Source organism: Oryzias latipes, chromosome 17 (genome assembly GCF_002234675.1).
Source record: "Oryzias latipes chromosome 17, ASM223467v1".
In the NCBI taxonomy this organism is placed as follows: domain Eukaryota; kingdom Metazoa; phylum Chordata; class Actinopteri; order Beloniformes; family Adrianichthyidae; genus Oryzias; species Oryzias latipes.
The window spans coordinates 28,459,802-28,482,082 of record NC_019875.2 but is presented as its reverse complement, the minus strand read 5'-3'; the positions used below and the strand labels follow the sequence as shown (position 1 = coordinate 28,482,082).

The 22,281-nt window shown below is 43.5% G+C and overlaps 1 protein-coding gene and 1 long non-coding RNA gene across 6 annotated transcripts in view; one reads left to right on the top strand and one right to left on the bottom strand.

Annotated features, from left to right (window-relative positions):
• Window positions 1-1,314: 1,314 nt before the first annotated feature.
• greb1l (growth regulation by estrogen in breast cancer 1 like) overlaps window positions 1,315-22,281 on the bottom strand; it is a 55,434-nt gene continuing 34,467 nt past the window's right edge. For 4 of the 5 annotated variants that reach the window (XM_011487018.3, XM_020711181.2, XM_011487017.3 and 1 more), the window contains exons 15-34: window positions 21,968-22,102; window positions 20,631-20,831; window positions 20,358-20,538; window positions 19,698-19,887; window positions 18,951-19,087; window positions 18,532-18,874; window positions 18,274-18,389; window positions 17,317-17,549; window positions 15,077-15,642; window positions 14,879-14,987; window positions 14,420-14,566; window positions 14,189-14,328; window positions 13,951-14,112; window positions 13,041-13,245; window positions 12,397-12,559; window positions 6,942-7,169; window positions 6,727-6,868; window positions 6,440-6,640; window positions 3,661-3,799; window positions 1,315-3,579 (exon numbers count right to left, since the gene is read on the bottom strand). In XM_011487018.3, coding sequence (XP_011485320.1) covers window positions 3,416-3,579; window positions 3,661-3,799; window positions 6,440-6,640; window positions 6,727-6,868; window positions 6,942-7,169; window positions 12,397-12,559; window positions 13,041-13,245; window positions 13,951-14,112; window positions 14,189-14,328; window positions 14,420-14,566; window positions 14,879-14,987; window positions 15,077-15,642; window positions 17,317-17,549; window positions 18,274-18,389; window positions 18,532-18,874; window positions 18,951-19,087; window positions 19,698-19,887; window positions 20,358-20,538; window positions 20,631-20,831; window positions 21,968-22,102 — 3,902 coding nt within the window. In that variant the 3' untranslated portion in view covers window positions 1,315-3,415. The remainder of the gene's footprint in view (window positions 3,580-3,660; window positions 3,800-6,439; window positions 6,641-6,726; window positions 6,869-6,941; window positions 7,170-12,396; window positions 12,560-13,040; window positions 13,246-13,950; window positions 14,113-14,188; window positions 14,329-14,419; window positions 14,567-14,878; window positions 14,988-15,076; window positions 15,643-17,316; window positions 17,550-18,273; window positions 18,390-18,531; window positions 18,875-18,950; window positions 19,088-19,697; window positions 19,888-20,357; window positions 20,539-20,630; window positions 20,832-21,967; window positions 22,103-22,281) is intronic. The other variant, XM_011487019.3, reaches the window with a different exon arrangement.
• LOC110016919 lies at window positions 5,046-5,526 on the top strand. Its single transcript, XR_002292237.2, has 2 exons — window positions 5,046-5,172; window positions 5,252-5,526. It is a non-coding gene; the product is annotated as an uncharacterized LOC110016919 (long non-coding RNA).

Here is a 22,281-nt window from a genome sequence, read left to right as displayed (position 1 = left end):
TGCTACAAGTTCAAACCAAGTGGTCAGAACTACTCCATTTTAAACTGCAGTTTCATCATAGTTATTGTTTGCATGTATACTAATTTGCATTCACCACTGACTGATAATTCTGCTGCAGAGTTATGGACAAAAAGACAAACTTTGGGCTAAAACCTCAAGGGAAAAAAAAGGAAGAAAAACAAGTTTTTGCCAGAAATTAGTATCTTCATCTGTATTCAAGTCCATTCTCATTTAAGTTTCCTAAAGTTCAGCCCACTGTTGCTTTTCCACATCCAAATAATCCAAAGAGAACTTTTAGTAGAACATTCTAGCACACTGTATGGTCACATGACTTTGCTAAATTCATGGACTGATCCATTTTTGCTGCATAACATCATGTGCACTCTGTTGTTTTTACCTCATAGTAAAATAAACCTACCGTACCTGAATCCAAATGGTATTTTCCAATATCGATGATAATTGATTTGTTTGATTTTATAATTTTACAATGGTTTGAGTGGAGTTGGGTACCAACTTCCTTCAAAAAGATCAATCTGGTTGGATTGTTGGAATAGAAAATGATTTATTGATTAATGGTTATTTTTTTTCATATTTCCTTGTAAAATCATCAAGGCTGTGTCACTCAGCCACTATATATATTTTGCTCATTTTCCACGTATGAAATTTTGGTCTGTCATGATATGTACGTAATTCCTGCGTGTTTCTTGGCGTTCGTCATTCGTCGATGTGCGCAGATGTCCATCGAGGGTTTCGGCCGACGAGTCTTTACATGAATTTGGTTTTGAAGTGTTCAAAATCTTTGGTGGGTTGAGAATTTCGCAGTTTATGCGTATTTAAAGTAGTTTATACACAATTATTAAGAAAAGCTTACGCAATTGTGCATGACTTTAGCGAGACGCAAATTTTGTGGCTTTCCACGTATGTCTAATGGACTTTTCATGCCTGCACCACCGATGCATAACTTATTTCGCGGATACGGCGCTCATATCATGTTAAAATTACGTAAGACGTATGAATTGTTTATAAATAGCGGAATGATTACGCATGGCTCATGTTTTACGTTGATTTACGTGTTCTTTGCGTGGTTTATTCCTATTTTTCTTTTGTGGTTAAAGGTGCTTTAAATTTGTAAAAATGTCATGTGAAGACCACAACTTTTCTCACATTTCCACGTCTCTTCACAAATGACCAATTTTCCTCAGTGCAACATGTGCAGAATGTTCGTGTGTGACACGGCAAAGCAGTGAACGAAAACCAGTTTATGTTGATATCAAGTTTATTCAGACATTTTTATAAAATCACAGACGCTGCAAGTTAGGAACTTGGCTTTTTAATAGCAAACAAAAACATCACTCTGCCTAAAAGCTCCTCAAATGATGGCTTCCATCCTCCATGACGCTGACCCAATATTAGGATTCATAAGATACACTGGCAACAGTCCTTTAAGCCCAGAGATTTAGTCACTTTGCTGCAGCTGAAACGTAATCCTGGCAGCTGTGGCAAACCGGGTTTCTGCTGTTTGTGCTCGGCTGTCTGCACACAAAGTGCAGCAGTCAAATGAGCAACGTGTTACATGTGCAGGGGGGAATTCACGTAAATGTCTACAAAAACTCCATTTGCTCCACAGCCGCAAAGAGATGTTTGGGGGGAAAAAAATCAATAAAAAAATCAATGAAATGATGTAGAAGTCCTTTAATTACAATCTTCAATTTTCAACATCAATAGCAGAGCTCTACTGGTATCACAATATACAAAGCCTGCAACCACAATGGCAAACATGAGGTAGATCAACCAGGCACCAAGGCTACCGCGAGGCTGCACAAACACATCAAACCGTGACGATTGTGAGAGCAAGTTGCATAAGAAGTCTTCAATCAACAAAAAGGAGAAGCCGATTCTGTGTAGCAGTGGAAAACGACAACAAAGGGGGAGCAACTATTCTGCTGATAAACTTTAAACTTGAAATAGTGCAAGTTCACTACGACTCTCAGTGACATTCAACCGATCGACCATTCTTCCCGTCTGTGCAAAGCCGTCCGCCACGGTTTTCCAAGGGAGGGAGGCCCTCTTTTAACGCGCGACCAAACGGCACACTCCGGCGTGATTCTTAGTCCAAAACTCGCATCAAATAACTTAAAAATCCCTCTTGGACACAAATTTAATATACAAGAAAATAAAGTAGAAGAACAAAGAGGGACATTTGTTTATAGATAAATCTAGGTAGATTCTTCTCGTCTGCAACATGAAATGCAGAAAGAATAGAAACTGGCAACATGAGTCCTGAAAGAAATTACATGGGATAATATATATTAATGTAAACAAAACTTTAAACAGAACCGAAGTCCAAATGTAATCCCAATTTCTGCCAAAATGGGTGGTTTCTGTGTAAAACGTCACTTAAGGGGACAATCTTTAGGCAACCCTGTGGAGAAAGACACACAAACAAAACACTTTCAAGTATATAAACTGACCCGGTGAGCTGCTTTTGGCAGCGGTTGTTCTTGGACTGCCCTTTGAAACCAGTTCAAAGTGGAATGGCAGCCAAAGCTGGCGCAGTACAAAGAGCCGGTAAACTCCCACAAAAGGAGCCGAAGAGCCCGGCGGGATCCGTGGCAGTGAAGGAGCTGGATTATGACTCGAATTCATCTGATTTAAGGGCATTTCCATCAGCAAAATTTGTTTCTAAGTCTTGCTCAAACATGAGTGACTTACATCTTAAAACAACACTGGGGTGGTACATTCTTCAAAAGTCACAACTTGTAAACTTTCTCTTGCGACGACAGACAATCATTTGGAAAATCCGCGTTGCAGTCACACAGCGTCTCATCGAAGATTATCAATGGCATGGGCATTTTTAAGAGGCACAAAAGAAACCTTTACATGTGCTGGATTACATGGTTCCAATCCCACTGGTAATGATTATAGAAATGCAACAAAAGCAAAAATCTCTTTATATTTTAGTAACAGTTAAGACGAGGCAGAGCAGGCGGGACAGACACGGGGGAAAAAAAGGGGGGGGGGCAAGGTGCAGCTGAGTCTTTGGCGCCGAGTTAAGTTCAAACCAAATCTACACTTTGAACCTGCTTCCGAGCCGCGTCCAGCAAATCTCCCATTTTTCCAAAAACCCTGAGATAAACACGCACATCCAGAAGTGGACATGCTGGATTTAAAGCTTATGAACACGCGCAGTCTTCAAGTAGTCCCGTCTGATTGGAGGGTGTTCATATTTGAAAAGGGCAACAAAAAAAGTTCAAATTCAGCTGTGTTTTTCTTTCTCTTCGGCATAGAGATGAGTCAGACCGGACCGTACCAAGAGCCACAGGTAAGAACAGAAACGTCCAAGGGTCTGGAGAGAGAGGCGGTTGCTCGCGTGGTCTGCCCTTTTTTCTGTCTTCCAGCTGAACCCTTGAGCTGTTCAAACGTGTCGTCCGGTCAGAAAGTAGAGGGGTCGATCCTCACTGCAGTTGGCCGTCTGAAACTCGTCCCGCAGCCGGAACTGCCACTCGTCCTCCAGCTCCAGTCGGACGATGGTCTGACGTAGGGAGCTGCGGTCCTGACAGATCACGCAGAGAGTGGCGCCTGCGGACACAAGTCGGGGGTCAGAAGTCACATATTTCTGCTTTTTGCGTGCACAAAATGACAGGGCCGGTTGAGCGTCACCTTTGAGGAAACGGAACTTTTTCAGGAGTCCAGAGACAACAAAGGAGTCGCAGAGGTAAAGCAGCAGGCCGCTGAACACCAGACCCTGATGGTTCAGGTTGGTGGAGTGTGGGCGAGAGTTGATGTAGCACACAGAGATCTGCAAATAGACAAGGGATGTTTCAATGATGCAACTCTAGAGAATTACAGGAACCATCTCTGTCATAAAACAAACAGCAGTTCAGCTGCCTGCTACAAGCAAATGTACACAAAATCAAAAATCCCAACAGAAACATAGTGTTTATGTATGCAAAATGTTTCTCTGCAGAGCAACAGCCATCAGCAGTTCTTTCTTTGCAGTGTTGGCATTCAGTGTTTGCAGATGTAAGCAGGTCAGAGTGTTCTCAGGGAAACAGATGGCAAAACTTTGCTTCTCTGTGCAGCAAATAATCATTTCTCCATCTAATGCAGAAGACAAGTAAAAAAAAAAGTGTGTGTGTATGTGTGTATATATATATATATATATATATATATATATATATATATATATATATATATATATATATAAAATGAGTTTTGTTTAAGCGAGTGTGAACTCTGCGAGTGTGAACTCTGAGACAGGGGATCCCACACTTTTTTGGCACACAAGCTACTTTTGAAGCGACCAGCTCCAAAAGAACCACCATATATACAGAGAAGGACACAAGTGAGTGAATGCTAATTCTGCTCACTTAGAAAGAAACTGACTGTAGGTCATCTTAATGGTAGGTTCATCTGGACCGCGAGAGACAGAAAACCATAACAAAAATCAATAAATTGACTTTAAAGATTTTACATAAATTTATTTGCATTTCATTGAGGGAAATTAACATTTGAACCCTCTTGCTGGAGAGTCCAGAGACTGGCTGGGCCACATCATGACCTTGATTGATCTGCTTCTTCAGCCTTTCCTTCGTCGTCATGGCTGAATGTTTCGGGTCAATATCCAATTGCAAGAGCCCTCCATGACCCCATTCCTGGTGGAGGGAAGGAGGTTCTCGTTAAGGATTTGAGTGTACATGGCTCCGCCCATCCTCCCATCCGCACCTTGAAGTAGCCTTGTGTAGAAAGACACAACCCAAGCCATAATGTCTCTACCTCCATGCTTGGGGGTGGGGATGGTGTGAATCCCCAGGACAGTGGGGATCCTCCCCCCATCCAGACCAACAGGTGGATTGATGGTCATGTTCCTGTGTTTCGGCCCAGTTGCACCAACAGTTGTCATGGTAACCTCCAGCTTCTTGCTGATGGTTTTGTAGTCCAGTCCGGTCTGGTGCAGATCTACAATCTTCACCCTTCAAACCGCTGAAAATTCTTGAGTCTTTCCCAGTTTAGAGAGTTTGGTGTAATGGTGCCTCCGGGAGTCCTCTCCTCCCCCCTCCCTTCTCTGCTTCTTCCAGATTCGACCCAGCTGTCGGCATTTACCTCATCCCCCACTCCTGTATTAAAGATGGCTCCAGTCCAGTATTCATCGCCAATTCGTTGCCCTCTTTGGTGCATACATAGTCAAATCTAATCTCAAGCCTCATACATTTATGCTCTTGACTAACTCAAGCTCTCGATCTGCCTACAGAGATCTTTCATCCACAAGTCCTGGGTCCAGTCAAAAGATCTTCATCCTCAAGATCTTCTCCTTGCTCCAAGTTACTACCACGCCTTGACTTCATCCTTCGATCACGCCAAGCCTGTTCTCCCTACGCCAAGCTCCGCTTACCTTCATCTCGCCTCTCAACATTGCCTCCGATGAAACTTACCTCCATCTCTACGTCTCACTACTCCATCTCCGGTGACGTCTCCGCTGCCAGCCTCTAAACCGCCATAGACTTTGAAATAAATCCTTTCTCGCCATCTCCAGTGTTTGTCTTTCTGGGTTTCAGCACTTGGGTCTGTTCTCGTCCTAGCCGAGCATTACATTCGGAGTCTGAGTGATGGACTGTTTCTGTTGACAGGTGTCTTTGTACAGGTGATCACTTCAAACAGGTGACAGGTTGAATTGGAGACTGTGTGAACCAGAAATCTTAATGATTTCATTGAGGGGATCAAATACTTATTCCCCTCAATGAAATGCAAATAAATGTACACAAATTCTTTCAAGTTGGTTTCTTTAATTTTACTTTTGATTTTCTCTGTTACTGCTTAAATGAACCAATTTTAAATCAGGATTTTTTGAAATTGTTTACATTTACGTACTTAAATGTGTAGAACTAAAGGAAAAGTAGATTGTAAGATGAATCATTCACTTATTTTGAATTAAATGTATATATTTAGATGAATATGTGAGATTACGACATGATAGTAAGTTCTTCTGTCATTTTCCCTTCAACAGCTCGTTGAACTGGACCCGTGTGTTTGTAGTTCTCAAGTCAACGGCGCCGCAGCACACGGTGTACGTTCTGTGTGCGCTCTGTTCAAGGTTCTTTTTGAGTTACTCAAAGTCACTGCTAAAGCAAGTTAGCAACTACAGCCAGTGTTAGGAGTCTGAAACTGATCGCTCACACCTTTCTGAAGTTTAGGAGTAAAAGATAACGCCGCTAGCAGAATCAGTTTAGTGGGAACACGCAAGTGCATTGACGAATGTATCATTGGATGTTCAATTGGCCGTTCTGCCTGTCAATCAAGCAGCATACTTCATAGCAAGGATGATGATTGGCTTTTAAAAAAAAATCTTTTTGATGGTCCGCGATTTACCCGCACTCCCCCAGCGATCAACCGGTCAGTCGGGATCCTTGTATTGGGCTTCCCTGATCCAGGGACATCTTACCTCCGGGCTGAGGTTGAGGTAACTGTCAATGGACAGAACTGGGTTGTTTCGGTTCCGGACCGCCTTTGGAAAGAGTCTGTGGCTGCAGCTCAGCAGGAACCTCTCCAGCAGGAACTGGGCCGGAGCATCTAAGAGGGTCTGCTCGCTGTCGGGGGCGCAGACGTACTGGGATGGGATAAATGTTGCTGGATTCTCAATTTCCTGTCATGACGGGCACATTAGGAAAAGTTTTACAATAAGAAAATTAATTAAAATAAGGTTTGAAAACGTTTGATTAAGACAAGTACCATTAGTTTGGGCTTGACTACAAAATCCTTGTTTCCTCCGACTGGAATGTGTTTCTTCATCAGGCTGAAGTTGTTGAAGCGGCACAGCAGTAAGCCACTGCTGTTAATCCTCAGGTTAATGTCTACTTCCTCACAGTCATAACTGCAGGAGAAAAGCAGCGTCAATAGAAAAAAATATAAAACGCTCGGTTCATTCGCCCGTTTCCTAAACCTACCGGTTAAGGTCATACTGAACGTTCTGCGTCAGGTCCACGTTCAGCATGACAAAGTCGTGCAGGTGGCATCGACTGAAGGGCCTGCTAGGAGTCTTGCTGGCCAGGCTGCTGCTCCACTTGGAGATCCCGCACATGGCGTACAGTAGGATTTTCGGGGTGTTTTCCATGTGCTGCAGCACCGACTTCAACGACACGTTGGTCGACGACGGGCTTGGATCTGAGGCGTCACTGAGAAACAAACAAACGTGGTTGACTTAGAAGAAGAAATTTGATAGGTTAATAAAACTCTAAACAGACTTTAAGAACTTTAGCTGGGAAGGCATCTGAGCTCCGTTTAGCTCTGACTTTGAAGTCTTTAATTAAAATATTCGAACGTTTTAGTGTTTTTCTTGTATTTTGTTGCTTAAAATGAGAGAAACCCTCTGGTTTTACATCAGTTCACATTTTGACAGCCAATGACTGAGAAGAAGATGGATTGTTTGTCGCTCGCTAATAATTTAACTTCAGCTGTAGTCCCTTTTTCCTCAGAAAATGTACTTCTTTAACCCTTAGCAGTCTATGTGTACGTTTGCAAATCACATTAGGTTTGAAATAAACATGAATGTTAAGAAACATAATTAACAAATCCTAAATACATTTTTCCTCTTTCACTTTACAAGCCGCCGCTGTCTTTGTTAGTGCTGCTGAAGGAATTGACAATAAGTAATACCAACAAAGGAATTCAAACGAAGACAAACGCTTGTTATTTCACTACCACTTTATAATAGTGGCAAGCAAGAGTGACAAGTAATCTTTCAGAGTTTTTCTGCGAGTGTGTTTGTATGTGAGCAAGAAATACAACCAAAAACCCCAGTGCCACCTCAAGCCACACTTCCACCAACCATCATACTGAAACCAACATCGCTCATAATCAGTATAAGAAGAAAGACTGGGAAGTTTTGCAAAAGCAGAAAAACCAACGGGTTCAGAGGAAGTCAAAGCAGTTTCACCTCCTAGACAGTCTTGAAACTAAAGTCACCAGAGGTCTCCATCTGTACAGTTATGGAACTGCAGATGGGATTTTCCACGCACTAGAAAATCGGTGTGGGAATCTTCAAAAAAAATCTTCATTGCCTTTGACATTGGAATACCAAGCTGCCATGGACAATCCCCTTGGAAGGCGAGTTCCCACACAGACGGAGGAAAAATTCATGAGTTGGAAGTGGCAGGTAATACTGGTTCAAGGAACTAATTGCATTTCTGCATAGTCAGGAAAGAATGACTGAACGGTTGAAGCACATGAATGATGAGGATCCCAGCCTATGACGGATGTGCTGAGGGATTTTGAATAGGATGATTTAGAAAAAGATTGTAAGTTGTTGGATCTTGAAACCAATGATGAGGTAGACGATTCTTCTAACCGGGCTGAAGATGAAAAACCAGGAGACAACAAAAGACGAGTGTCCAACCTCCTTGGAGATCATTATAGGTTATGCAGAAATAAATATCTACTCTATGTTTCAAAAAAAAAAAATTTCGGTTTGCAGCTATTTTTACACCAAAGGATTCCCAACTTATGAACGAAACTTGGAGTTATATTATTACGTGAACAGCTGACTCTGGTGTTACATAAAAATGTCATTCCGTTGTGTTTCTGTAATGTCTAAACTGGAGATAAACTACATTTGAGAATAAAGCTAAAGTGTTGCACATCTGTCCGTGTTGGTGCACAGGGCACTCCTGTGGTGAAGACAGCAAAGTGCAGCTGAAGACGCCCACCACTGGGGGTTTTTCATGCATTTTTTTACATTGCTTTCAACTTGTTTTTGATTTGTTTGGGGGGGGGGGGGGGGCATTTCCACTTTTTTATGTTACTTTACACTTTTGATCTTTGTTATAAAACAAAAAAACAAATTTGTCTCACTTTTTGTTATTTTTGCAATAAAAAAAGACAAAATTTTCAATTTGGAATTGTGTTTTTTGTATAGTTTCATGTTCAATCTAGCCACAGGGGTTGCAAGCCAGTAACTTCTGTGCCGGTCCCAAGCCCGGATAAATAGAGAGGGTTGCGTCAGGAAGGGCATCCGGCGTAAAAATTGCCAAAATAACCATGCGAATCATCCACAACACTTTAGACATACCGGATCGGTCGAGGCCCGGGTTAACAACGACCGCCACCGATGCTGTTAACCTACAGGGTGTCGGTGGAAATTTGACTACTGTTGGTGGAAGAAAGAGGGGAGGCAGAAGGGTCCGTTGCCAGAGAGAGAAGGGAAAAGGCAGGAACATAGGTTTGAGAATAGGGACTCTTAACGTTGTTACAATGACAGGGAAAGGCAGAGAGCTGGCAGACATGATGGAGAGAAGGAAGGTAGATGTACTGTGTGTGCAGGAGACAAGGTGGAAGGGCAGCAAGGCACGTAGTATTGGAGGAGGATACAAACTATTCTATCATGGTGTTGGGAAGATAAACGGGGTAGGAGTGATTCTGAAGGGGGAGTTTGTAAACAGTGTTCTAGAGGTGAAAAGAGTCTCAGACAGGATGATGAGCCTAAAGTTAGAAATTGAAGGGGTGATGGTGAATGTAGTCAGTGGGTATGCGCCACAGGTTGGCTGTGAGTTAGAAGTGAAGGAGAGATTCTGGAGTGAGTTGGATGAGGTCATAGAGAGTTTTCCCAGAGGAGAGAGAGTTGTTATTGGAGCAGACTTTAATGGGCATGTTGGTGAGGGCAACAGAGGTGATGAGGAGGTGATGGGCAGGTTTGGTGTGAAGGAAAGGAATCTGGAGGGACAGATGGTGGTGGACTTTGCGAAGAGGATGGAAATGGCTGTAGTCAACACTTACTTCCAGAAGAGAGAGGAACATAGAGTGACATACAGAAGTGGAGGTAGGAGTACTCAGGTGGACTACATCCTATGTAGACGAGGTCATTTGAGAGAGGTTAATGACTGCAAAGTGGTGGTAGGAGAGAGTGTAGCCAGACAGCACCGCATGGTGGTGTGTAAAATGACTCTGGAGGTCAGGAAGAAGAAGAGAGGGAAAACAGAAAAGAAGACCAAGTGGTGGAAGCTACAGAATGAAGAAACTTGTGAGGAATTTAGGCAGAAGTTGAGGCAGGTCCTGGGTGGTCAGGATGAACTTCCAGATGACTGGGAAACTACAGCAGAGATTATCAGGGAAACAGGTAGGAAGGTGCTAGGTGTGTCATCTGGAAAGAGGAAAGACGGTAAAGAGACTTGGTGGTGGAATGAGGAAGTACAGGAATGCGTCCAGAGGAAGAGGTTGGCTAAAAGGAAGTGGGATGTAGAAAGGACTGAGGAAGGTAGACAGGAGTACAAGGAAGCGCAGCGTAGAGTGAAGAGAGAGGTGGCAAAGGCCAAACAGAAAGCTTACGATGAGCTTTATGACAGGTTAGACACAAAGGAAGGAGAGAAGGACTTGTACAGGCTAGCCAGACAGAGAGACAGAGATGGGAAGGACGTGCAACAGATAAGGGTGATTAAGGACAGAGATGGAAAGGTGCTAACAACCCAAGAGAGTGTACAGAAAAGATGGAAGGAGTATTTTGAGGAGCTGATGAACGAGGAAAATGACAGGGAAAGAAGGGAGGAAGATGTGGTTGTTGTGGAGCAGGAAGTAGCAGAGATTGGAAAGGATGAGGTTAGGAAGGCTCTGAAAAGGATGAAGAGCGGAAAGGCCGTTGGTCCTGATGACGTACCTGTGGAGGTATGGAAGTGCTTAGGAGAGACAGGAGTGGAATTTCTAACGAGGTTGTTCAATAGGATTTTAGAGAGTGAGAAGATGCCTGAGGAATAGAGGAGAAGCGTCCTGGTCCCGATCTTTAAGAACAAGGGTGACACGCAGAACTGCAGCAACTATAGAGGAATAAAGTTGATGAGCCACACAATGAAGCTGTGGGAAAGAGTAGTGGAAGCCAGGCTTAGGAAGAAGGTGGAGATTTGTGAGCAGCAGTATGGTTTCATGCCCCGTAAGAGCACCACTGATGCCATTTTTGCTTTGAGAATGTTGATGGAAAAGTACAGAGAAGGTCAGAAGGAGCTGCATTGTGTGTTCGTAGATTTAGAGAAGGCGTATGACAGGGTGCCGAGGGAGGAGCTGTGGTACTGTATGAGGTCGTCTGGAGTGGCAGAGAAGTATGTCAGAGTAGTTCAGGACATGTATGAGAGAAGTATGACGGTGGTGAGATGTGCTGTAGGTCAGACAGAGGAGTTCAAGGTGGAGGTGGGACTACACCAAGGATCAGCTTTGAGTCCTTTTTTGTTTGCTATGCTGATGGACAGGCTGACAGACGAGGTAAGACAGGAATCTCCCTGGACAATGATGTTTGCGGATGACATTGTAACTTGCAGTGAGAGTAGAGAGCAGGTGGAGGAACAGCTAGAGAGGTGGAGGTTTGCTCTGGAAAGAAGAGGTATGAAGGTCAGTCGTAGTAAGACAGAATACATGTGTCTGAACGAGAGGGATCAAGGTAGAAGCGTTAGGTTACAGGGGGCTGAGGTGAAGAAGGTGCAGGAGTTTAAGTACTTGGGGTCAACAGTTCAGTGTGATGGGGATTGTGGAAAAGAGGTGAAGAGGCGAGTGCAGGCAGGTTGGAGCGGTTGGAGGAAAGTGTCAGGAGTGTTGTGTGACAGAAGAGTGCCAGCAAGACTCAAAGGAAAGGTGTACAAGACAGTGGTGAGACCAGCTCTGCTCTGTGGGTTAGAGACGGTAGCAGTGAGACAGAGACAAGAGGCTGAGATGGAGGTAGCAGAGATGAAGATGTTGAGGTTCTCCTTAGGAGTGACCAGGTTAGACAGGATAAGGAACAAGTACATCAGAGGGACGGCTCACGTTGCCTGTGTTAGCGACAAAGTCAGAGAAGCCAGACTGAGATGGTTTGGACATGTTCAGAGGAGGGATAGTGGATATATTGGTAGAAGGATGTTGGAGATGGAGCTGCCTGGCCGGAGGGCAAGAGGACGGCCAAAGAGGAGATACATGGATGTCTTAACAGAGGACATGAAGTTGGCTAACGTTAGGGTAGAAGATGTTCATGATAGAGTGAGGTGGAAAAGGATGATTCGCTGTGGCGACCCCTGATGGGAAAAGCCGAAAGAGAAAGAAGTATAGTTTCATGTTCTCTGTGAAGCATTTGTGTAATATAATGATCAAAAATGTGTAATATGTATAAAAATATATTTTTAATAATAAAAAGGCAGGAGTTTTAAAGGTAAATTAATGGAGCTAAGCAGCAAAAAACACTCAAAAGAGCCCAGGACTACTTAGGGTTAATGATGTTTTCAGCTTCTTTTGGGCTACAAACTCCAAAAACTGAAAATAAATGTACAAATAGACAACAAGCTCTTGGAGTTTAGACTTTTTCCCTTCAAAGAAAGCTTTAAAACTGCTTTCTTGTCTTTTTTCTATATTTTCTGACACCATCTTAACTCTTCCCTGTAGGTTCTTGTTCAATACCTTCCATCTGCTGACTGGTGGGCGTTCCACTGCACGCAGGAGTCGTCCATCATCACAATGAAAGGCCATACATCTTGCCTTTTGACGCCTTGCTCTTCCAGGCGGTTTCTCTCCAGCTCAAGGTTATGGTACGACAGCTCTTTGATCATGAAGCGAGCAGCACCTGAAGACCCAAGTTCAGCACCATTTTTCATTAATCAGCTTTTGATGTGCTGCAACCAGAATAGCTGGAGGAGGCAATACGCTGCACAAATCCCATTACACAACTATTGTGGTTCAGATTGTGCTTGCATACTCTAAAAATAGTTCCTCCTTGACTGAACCATTGCACAGTTAAAGAGAAGACTGCTGATATGATTGGGAGAGCTGTTTTGCTTGGAAACACCCCTTTTCCCCGGCCCTTCATCTAATTGGCTACCTTGTAAATCACCTTTCCCCTACTATTACCTGTCCTGTAAAAAACAATACCTCCAATAAAAATGAAAGCTCCTTTATAAAGATAAAAAAACACATTTATTAGAACGAAAAAACACGTTTAAAAAAAAGAGAAAGAACTGCAACATGTTTCCTCAACCTTATTTTATCTGTTTTCTGTGAGGTTTTGCGGTCAGACAACGTCCTGCTGCTTCTAACGCGCTGCTTACCCACTCCAGCGTTATTGAACATCGCTGGCAGGACGAGCAGGATGTGGTTGGGCCAGTACTTCCTGTAGTGGGGCATCTCGAACTGCTTGATCACCAGGATGTGCAGGTGGGAGGTGCCCTCCATGGCATGGAAAAGGTTCAGCAGGCCGTGCTCTTGGCGTCCCGTTGTCGGGGTGAAGATCGGACTTTTTAAAAGATCGGGATCCTTGAAGGAATGGAAGAGCAAGAATTACCGGCTGAAGCTCTGGAGGTCATCGTTAGTTGATCGGTGTGCGGAAAAATCCCAGTTTTTGATCATACTGTGTGAGGATAACTGCAGAAAAATCCCTGTTTTTGTGCAGTTATCCCCCCACAGTATGATGCAAAATCCTAAATTCTCCTTTAAGACCCACTCCGATGTTTTTGTGACAAATATAGAGAAAATAAAAACTTAAATCTGCTTTTCTGAGTATTTCTTCATTCATATTACTGTGAATCAGAAGCAAAATGTCGTTTGAAAAAGAGCTTTTTTTGTGAGAAAGCATATTAACATATTGGCTCAGTTATAGGTGATGGAAAGGGGGCGGGGTTGCTCTACAACATTGGTCCCACCCACAACTCAGAGGTGAATTTCCAACACTGTAAAAACTGAATTTTAAGAAAGTAAAAAGACTAAAAAAGGTCAGATTTTCCTTTTTTTTTTAGAAAAATTATATTATTTAGAACGTTTTTCAATCGCAAAATGGTCTTAGACTGAGAAAATGCGTCTCAAGGACAAGGATTTTTTTCTCAAAATTTCTGCTTTGGGGAACCTAAAAATGGGTCAATCACAATTAAAAGATCCCTAAAAAAAACGCCTTGAAAACGGATCAAAAGATGATGGGAGTGGAACTCTAAACATGACCAAATGTGGCGACAGAGCAAAACAAACCTTTGTGGACACCAGAGGCAGACGCAGGCACTCCAGGTGGCTGCCCTCCTGACTGAAGACGAAGTGCTTCTCCTTGGCTTTAGGGATGAAAAACTGAAGCTGGACCTCCTCTCCAAGCATGGACGAGGAGAAGGTGAAAGCGTGGAAGGTGCACTCCGACAGCTGCAAACCAGATGTGTTTTTACCAGAGGGGATGACAAAAGCGCCTCTGCAGGGGGGGGGGCATGCTGGGTCTCACCTGTGCAGCAGGACCTGCCTCGCAGTAGGCGTGACACTGCTCACAGTGATGAAAGGCGTTGTGAGCTGCAAACCTACTGAGCCGGATTGACTTGGTCAGCCGCTTGGTTGGCGTTTGGCTTTCTACTTCCTGCCTAAGGTCTGCAGAAACATCCACCAAAGCACCAAAGTGGGAATTGAAATAACTTTGAATGAATCTACAGATGGAATTGTGGAACTCAAATTTTCTGACCTTTGAAGAACCTGGGGATCCTGGGAGAGTAAACGGGGCTGGCTTTCCTGAACTTAGGATCTCGGGGGGTGGGATCAAAGGGCATCTTTCGAATTTCCTCAACATCAGGCCATTGGGAATTCCCTGCAGTTGTTACCGCTGTACTTTCTGCAAATTACAGACAGATTAAAGGACAACAACCTTTCCAAAGAAAAGTGACAGACTGAGGAAAAGTTCTGAGGTTTTGCTAAAATAAGTACCCAGAGACCAAGAGTGAAAAGTTCGGTAAGTCATCTAAAATAAAACCTTTTTATGAAAATATAATCAAAATTTTCATCAAAAATGTAATTTTTTGGTAACTTGAATCTACAAAGATTTTCTTTCTTACTTTAGGGTTTGTTTGAATGATTGAAAATCATCTACAGAATCATTTTTGCTCGTGTTTGCCATCATTGATCAGTCAGTTGCTGTGCTGCTCACCGTCCTCTTCATGCTCCTCCTCTTCATCGTACACATCTACCTCCAACAGCCTTATAAGCATTCGATGAAGGAGACGCAGAAGCTGTAAATAAGCACCCGTTTTTCCCACCTGGCAAAGGAGAAAACAACAGTATTTTAGTGAATAAATGTGTTTTTATGTGATATTTTTGAGCCGAGTGTTGTGTTCGTGTTGGCTACCTGTGGTGGTCCACTGAGCAGCAGGCGTCTGGGATGGGGCACCGGTGACGCTTCATAATCAGCATGGTGCTGCCTAGCGACGGTCCACTGGCGGTAATGCGCGCTCTGCTCCGCCCCCTGCAGGTCGTGAGTGAAAACAGGCCTCAGCGGGCTGCTCCAGGACACATCTGCGTGAGGCAGGAGGGAGACGGAGCTCAGCTGACTCGCCGACTCCCCTGCCAAGAGGTTGTAAGCGGCTCTGGACAGGATGACTGTCCGCGGAGACACTCTGGGGGAGGACGGCGGTTGGCCGCTCTGTGTGGACTGGCTGGGCTTCTGGCCAGAGGAAGAAGATGTGGAGGGGGAGGAAGATGAGGAGCTGGAGTAGAGAGACGGGAGGGCGTTGGAGGCTTTACAGGGGTTGGAGGAAAGCTGGCTTCCAAGAGAGTCGCACTCCTGCTTGAATACTTGTGTTAGGGTGCCGATGTCAGAGGTGACGGGATCCCCGGGGTGGGAGCTGGAGGTGGAGGGCTTTTGGAAGGAGTCTGCGATGTCAGATGAGCTCACTCCATTTTCAACCAGAGAGCCTGAAAGGGATTGAAGTCAAACTGTAAAAGCAGCAAACTGAAGTCAAAGACGCTTCAAAGTCTCACTCCAGTCCTCTTTTGATCGATTCTAAAAGCGGTCCAGTGGTCCAGTGGCCCAGCGGTTATGATTTAACCAAAATATTAAAAAGAAAAAAACGTTGTTTTGCAGGACGCAGTTTCTGCAGAGAGGCAGAAATGACCCCTGCAGCGAGGGCGTTACCGAGAGCTTTCTGTTTACACTCTCTCCCATCAGCCCATCACACCCCCAGCCAAACATTAAAAGTGCAGGAAAAACGGCGAGACGACAACCTTTTTGAGGATGGCGGGTATTTCATGGGGTCTGAGTCGTACGAAGGGCCACACTGGACTTTTTTACTGCAAATTTCCCCCTCAAAAAAACAAAACCACAGACTAGTATAGTAATAATAATAATTAACCATATTTATTTTAACACTAAGAATTGATTGCTCACGTCTATAGTAATTATTTTACATAATTTTAAACAATGATTTACACAACGGTAACGACCAGAAAAACATGTAAAAACATGAAACATTGATTTATTTCTGTTCATCTGTTCAGACATTTGAAAGTCAGGAGGCACACTAGTTATATTGATTTTTTAAGCCAAAGAAATCCTAAATCTTCCTCTCAGAAGAAGTTTTTGAGTTTTTTGAACACGTAGTAAATGAAAATTTAACATTAAGTGCAACATTTTCAGTTTTACCACTAGTCTTTGATTCGTCTGCTTATTTACTTTGTAGGAGGGAGACCTTCTTAGAGGCCTAACTGGCTCTTATTTATTTTCTTATCCATAAATGTGCAGCTTTAAATGAACCTTCAGTTGCATTCTGGGAAAATAAAGTCTCCAATGCAATGAGACATTGCATCTTGGACTTAAAAACAAAATGTCAAAAAATAAACAAAACAGTAAGAGAATCAGGGGATGTCAGAATTTACAACTTTACCTTCTTTAACGGTGACCCCTGCTGCTATGAAGCCCCTCCCACTGGTTACAGAGGAGCAGCGGCTAAACAAACCTGATCTCTCATCATCCGCGTCCTCCGTGATGAAGTCAAGAAAAACTTTGGACAGAAGCCCCTCCCACACACGGCGAAAGCGTCGGGTTAACACACTTTTGGACATGCGTCAAGCAGCAACTTTGACGCATGTTAAAACCAAGATGGCAAGCGGGAATTTGACGCACATTTTGCGTTTGACGTGAACGAACAAGTGATTTAAATGATGTGCGCTTCAGGAGTAGGGAACTATTTATTTGTTTCTTTTTTTTTAAATCACGGCAGCACAGAGAGAGTTTTTCTCAATTAAAAGAAATAAAAAGATGTTCTTTTTAAAGAACATTTTTAATCTGCTCCATATTTAATATGTTTTGAAAAAAGAAATACTCAGAAATGCAATTTTGAGCCTATGGTCATTTGTTTATATATGTCCTATATCATGAGAAAAAATGCCACAAGAACATGTTTAAACACTAAAAACACCATTTGCATCAGAGTGTTTTTTTTTTAAATGTCTAATTTCTGGAAGAAAAAAAAAGGAAAACAAACTAATTTAAGCAAAGTCTTTTGTTCTTAATTCTCAAACCCAAAATTGTACGTTTGAAATCTCAGTCTTCATCTTTTAAAACTACTTCGGTGGTCTAAACCGGCTCACCTGACGTCCTGGTTGCGGCGCTGCCATTGCTGTGAGGCCTCTCCAGCTCTTCCCCATCATTCATACTGGTGGCAGCCTTTTCTGCGTCTGATTCCCGACACGCCATCCCCAACTTGGGGTCCCGGACCGCGTCCACGGACACATAGGTGCAGGCCAGACCCACCTCCTGCTCCAGGGCTGTGCGTGTCAGGTAACTGGAGTCTATCAGGCGCAGGTCACTATATTTCAAAGACCTGGAAAGTTAGAAAATGAGAAGAGATCTTTCTTTTTCTTGTTTTTTAAGGTAGAGCTATATGGCTTTAGGTGACTGAAGATTTTTAGAATTTAAGAGGAATTTGCTGGCTTTAGCAGCTACAGATCAGTATTTGAAATCATGAGGATGCAAACCAGTTTCTGAATGATATTCATTCATTCTGCAAAACCTGTAGAGCTTGGGCTGATTTTCACCGGTCCGTCTGCGTTGACACAAAAAACCAGAACGCTCGATAATCGGTCTGAATGTTGACATGTTGTCATGTCTGCTCTGTCTGACATCGGACTTTTCGCACTGCAAGTCGTGTCGACGGAGACCCGGAAGAAAAAACTTCCTTAATGCTTTCAAAATAAAACCTTTATCTTTATATTTACCTTTATTTTATTCATTAGGTGATATGCCCATGTGATAACACACGTTAACACCACGTGCGTTGTCACCACCGATGACAACCTTTTAATTTTGGACGTACAAAAACATAACAGCACTGACGACATTAAACATGCATTTATGAGGCCTCAGCGAAGAAGGATTTTTGAATGAGCGAAGCGAGCGGGACAAACCATTGACCCGGGAGCCACAGGGGAGGGGGGGGGAAGGATCAACTGACGGCCGTGAGATTAACTCCCCACGCATCGCAACAGAAACGCAGTGAAGATGGACCAGTGTGAGTCCGGGGTTAGCGCTTGACTTTGGAGTATTACCTGGGGAAAGTCTCTCCAAGAGGGTCTTTTCCTGTGAGGATGACAATGCAGGGCAGCCCTTCAAGGTCCTCATAGGTGTGTGGTACCCAGTCCTCATTTTCACAGCCTCTCCATGCCTGCAGGAGCACAGGTTAGAGCTCAGGCAAAGAGGCACAAAAATAGAAACTATCTAAACTGAGAGCAAAGCTGCTGGTTTGAATAAGTGAAAGAAAAGCAGCTGACCGAAAAGAGGTCATACGACTCTGGAACGATTCTCACCTTGAGGCGACTGATGAAGTTTCTGGACAGGCTCAGCTCAGACGCAGGACTTCCCAGCAGCACGGCGAAGCAGAGCTGCAGCCCCAGCTTGTCCCTCACGTCCTCCAGCCGTTCTCGGGCCAACATGGCCAGCTGCAGCGAGGGGACGCGCACTAGCAGCATGTGGCCGCAACCCTGTGAGCTCTCTTTGCTAGGAGTGTTAATCAGGTCCTCCACCATGGCCAGCGTCTCTGGGGTTATGTGGTCTCTCAGGGACGGGGAGGAGGTGAGAGCCATCATCGCCTCGGTGTACTGCTGAATCAGCAGGAAGCTGCGGACCACCATGCTGTGCAGGTGAGAGTGTCTGGGAAAACATAGTTTATTTAAATGATTTTTTTAACCCACTTGAATGATTCTCAACGCAGCATTTTCCAACTAACCTCTCCAGCAGAGTGAGGACCATTTTCTCAAAGGCCTCATCGCAGCGCAGGATGGGGCTGGCCACGCCCCACTGCAGGGAGCTGCTGTAGTCCCTCAGGCCAAAGTACACCAGCTCATTGGGACACTGCTCCCTCTGCTGGAAGGAGTTGACCATACAAATGTGTAACTTTTTGATCACGGGACATAAATTCTGCAGAGCGGCAGCAGTTCATTAGATATTCGAGCTGTGGGCGGGACTGTTTTTCCCATCCACGGTGCAGAGGAAATGGATGTATTTTCTACGTAAGCATGAGATCTTTTTTAAACAAATATTTTGAGTTTTTTTCATTAAAAAACCTCTGAAATATAATTGTTAGACAAACTTTCTATACATGTCCTCCATGATCAGCAAAATTCCACGAGAACATGTTAAAAAAACATGATTTTCATTAGAGTGGGTCTTTAAACAAAAACTCTTAACTGGTATTTAAACACAAGTTATTAAAAAATGGTGATTTTCTACCTCAAAGTCACTTTACTTCAAGTAAATATTTGGCGTCTTTTGTAATTTCACAACACATCCAGCAGGGGGAGCAGCTGAGCCGCAAATTGAAAAAGTAAAAATCCAGGTTGAAAATAAATCCTATTTCTACATTTATTACACATTTTTAGATTTGTATTGATTGGTTTCATCCCTAAAAAAGCATTTGGTGTTCGACTGAATCCTTGGACTCCAATCTGAAAGATTCTATGTTAAACAGACTCACCAGACTTTCAGCAGAAGGCCAATGAATCTCGTTGGAGATGCTGATGCGGGACTGCCGCGTCTGCAGGGTGTAAGGGAAGCAGCTAACCTGAAGGACCAAGAGGTTCAAGGCCTCAAGGACCTCTTGGCAGTTCACCACTCGATCAGCCAGACCCTGCAGCTCTCCGTGGCACACAGAGCCTGACAACGCACTGAAAAGAAGCCGAGATCGTATTAAAAACAGTTCTTTCTCTAAAGCAGACGCTACAACATTTAACCAGAGAGCGCGGCTTCACAACAGTCGCTGTGTGGAAGGTGGTTCCCAGACAAAGTGGGGAAAACAGGACGTAATCTGAGTTTTATTTCTGGAACTGAAATGTTTAGGAGTAAACAAACGATCTCTTTGGAGAAACTCTTGTTATGAGCATCTGCATGAAGAGAGAATCGGCTGTGGCCCAAGGCGAACATGCTCCAGAAAACAAAGAACAAAACAGGAAACTTAAACTCAGGATGATGTATTTGTTTTGACGCTCCTGGAGCTGTTCTCCTTTTTTTTATCATTATGAGGATAAAGCAACTCCTGCAGCTACAGAAGCTTTTTTTAACACAAATAGCACTAAGAATAACGTCAGGGTAAATCATGTTTATTGTTGTCTTCTTCAGACTGGAGAGTCGTCTTCACCTTGTGAGGTCAACGTGTGCGTTGTCATGAATCAGAACAAACAGGGTGTAGGGGTTCTGCTTGACTTTCTTCATGAAGGCCTCCATCCTGGCGTGAACGTCAGAGTCCAGACGCACCACGTACTTTTCCGATTTTTGGCTCGCTGTGGAAACGTCCTCGTTTCCCAAATCCACGAGCACCCCTGAGCCGAAAGCACGAAGACGCGTGAGTCTCAGGTGACGGCTGAGCGGACGTAGTCACGGTTCAGCGGAGCAGAAAATGGAGAAAGGGTACCTGATTGTCGGATTCGCTGTGCGGTTTGGTGGACCAGGATGTGAGACGGAGGGACCAAAACCAGGAAGTCCACCTTAGAAAAACGTCCCAGGTCGAGGTTCTGGGACCCAGAGTCGGCGATGGAGCAGACTTGGGAGAGGAGACTTCGAGCCACACTCAGCTGGGCTGGAAAGATCTGAAAGATCTTCTGCAAAGGTTCCACTGCAGAACCAGGAAAAGGGATTTTATGGGGTTTGAACAAACCAAGTTTATTGAAATATAGAAAAGCAAAAAATGGTGCAGCTAAAAGCATCACCAAAGAACAACATCCATCCTCAACTTCAAAAAATAATTCAAACGTTATCCTCGTTTATATAACTGTTTATATTTATTCACTTAAATAAATGAGTCAAATGTGAAGCAGATTTGAGAACATTTGCTTGCTTTTTACAGAAACTCTTTTAGATTTGTGAGTTCAAAACGATGCAGAAAGGAGGATTGGTCTTAGAAGAATGAAACAAAAAACCTCCAGATTGTTTGGTCATTCCTGTTTTCCCAAAATCAATAAATTTTTAAAAATCCATCAACTATAGAATTTCCTATTAAGTAAAATTGCGATGGTCTTTAAGAATTAAGTAATTAGGAGGAAAAAAATCTCATCTTCACACAAATCGGACCTGCAGATTGAAAATGCTGCATAGAGCAACAATTACAATTCAAATTTTAAAAATAAAAGCACAGTTTTGAAAGTAGAAAATCATTTTGATGTTTTCTTTTTTCTCAACGCACTAATCTGATTTCATCTAAAACTATTGTTAATAATTCAAAATGATGCAGTTGTTGATGCTTTGTAAATAAAAAATGGAACAGCTAGATGAACAACGGTTAAATGTATTAATTAAGCAATCAATTTGATTGGTTGATTGTTTGCTTAAATTAGGAGAATGCACATTCGTCAAATACAAAAATATGCCAGAATGTACAACGTACAGAATACGACATAACGATTAAATTAAAGAAATTAACACTTTGGAAAAATAGGTCAGATTTTTTGATATTAGAATTTAGACTTTGTCATGGATCATTCTTTTGCTAAAATTGAAACAAATTTTCTCTGAAAGTTTTGGTAACTTCAAGACTAAATAGCCATTTTAATGGTTTAAATGTATTTGTAGAAAAAGTCAAAGCGGCAACTGAACTCCAACCGTCAACAACCCGACAGTTTGGTGACAGTCGGACGCTTCCCTTTAGCCAAGAGAGCAAAAAACAAACAAACCCCAAAACGGGTAAAAGAAGAATCATCTGTGCCAACATTACAGTTAGGCAAACACAGGAGTTCAAACAGCGAGCAGTCTAACCTGCGTCTGTCAGCGGCAACATGCTGGCAGCCTCCTGGCAGTGGAAGTGCTCGGGGACATCGCCCTGATAGGGCAGGGTGACCTGTCCTTTCCGTCTGCGTTGGTATCGCACCAGCTGCTTGTCAAGATTGTCTCCTGGAAACAGCCGGTCACCATAGTCACACAAAGACACAGAGCCAAGGGAGCAAGGGCAACAGCTGCGCTGGCCACTCTCACGCAGAGCGCTGTGGCCGTCTGCGTGCTGCACAATTCTCTAATAAAACCTCCGTTTGTCCACAGAAATGGCTCTTCTGTGAGGGTTGTGTTCGCTTTGA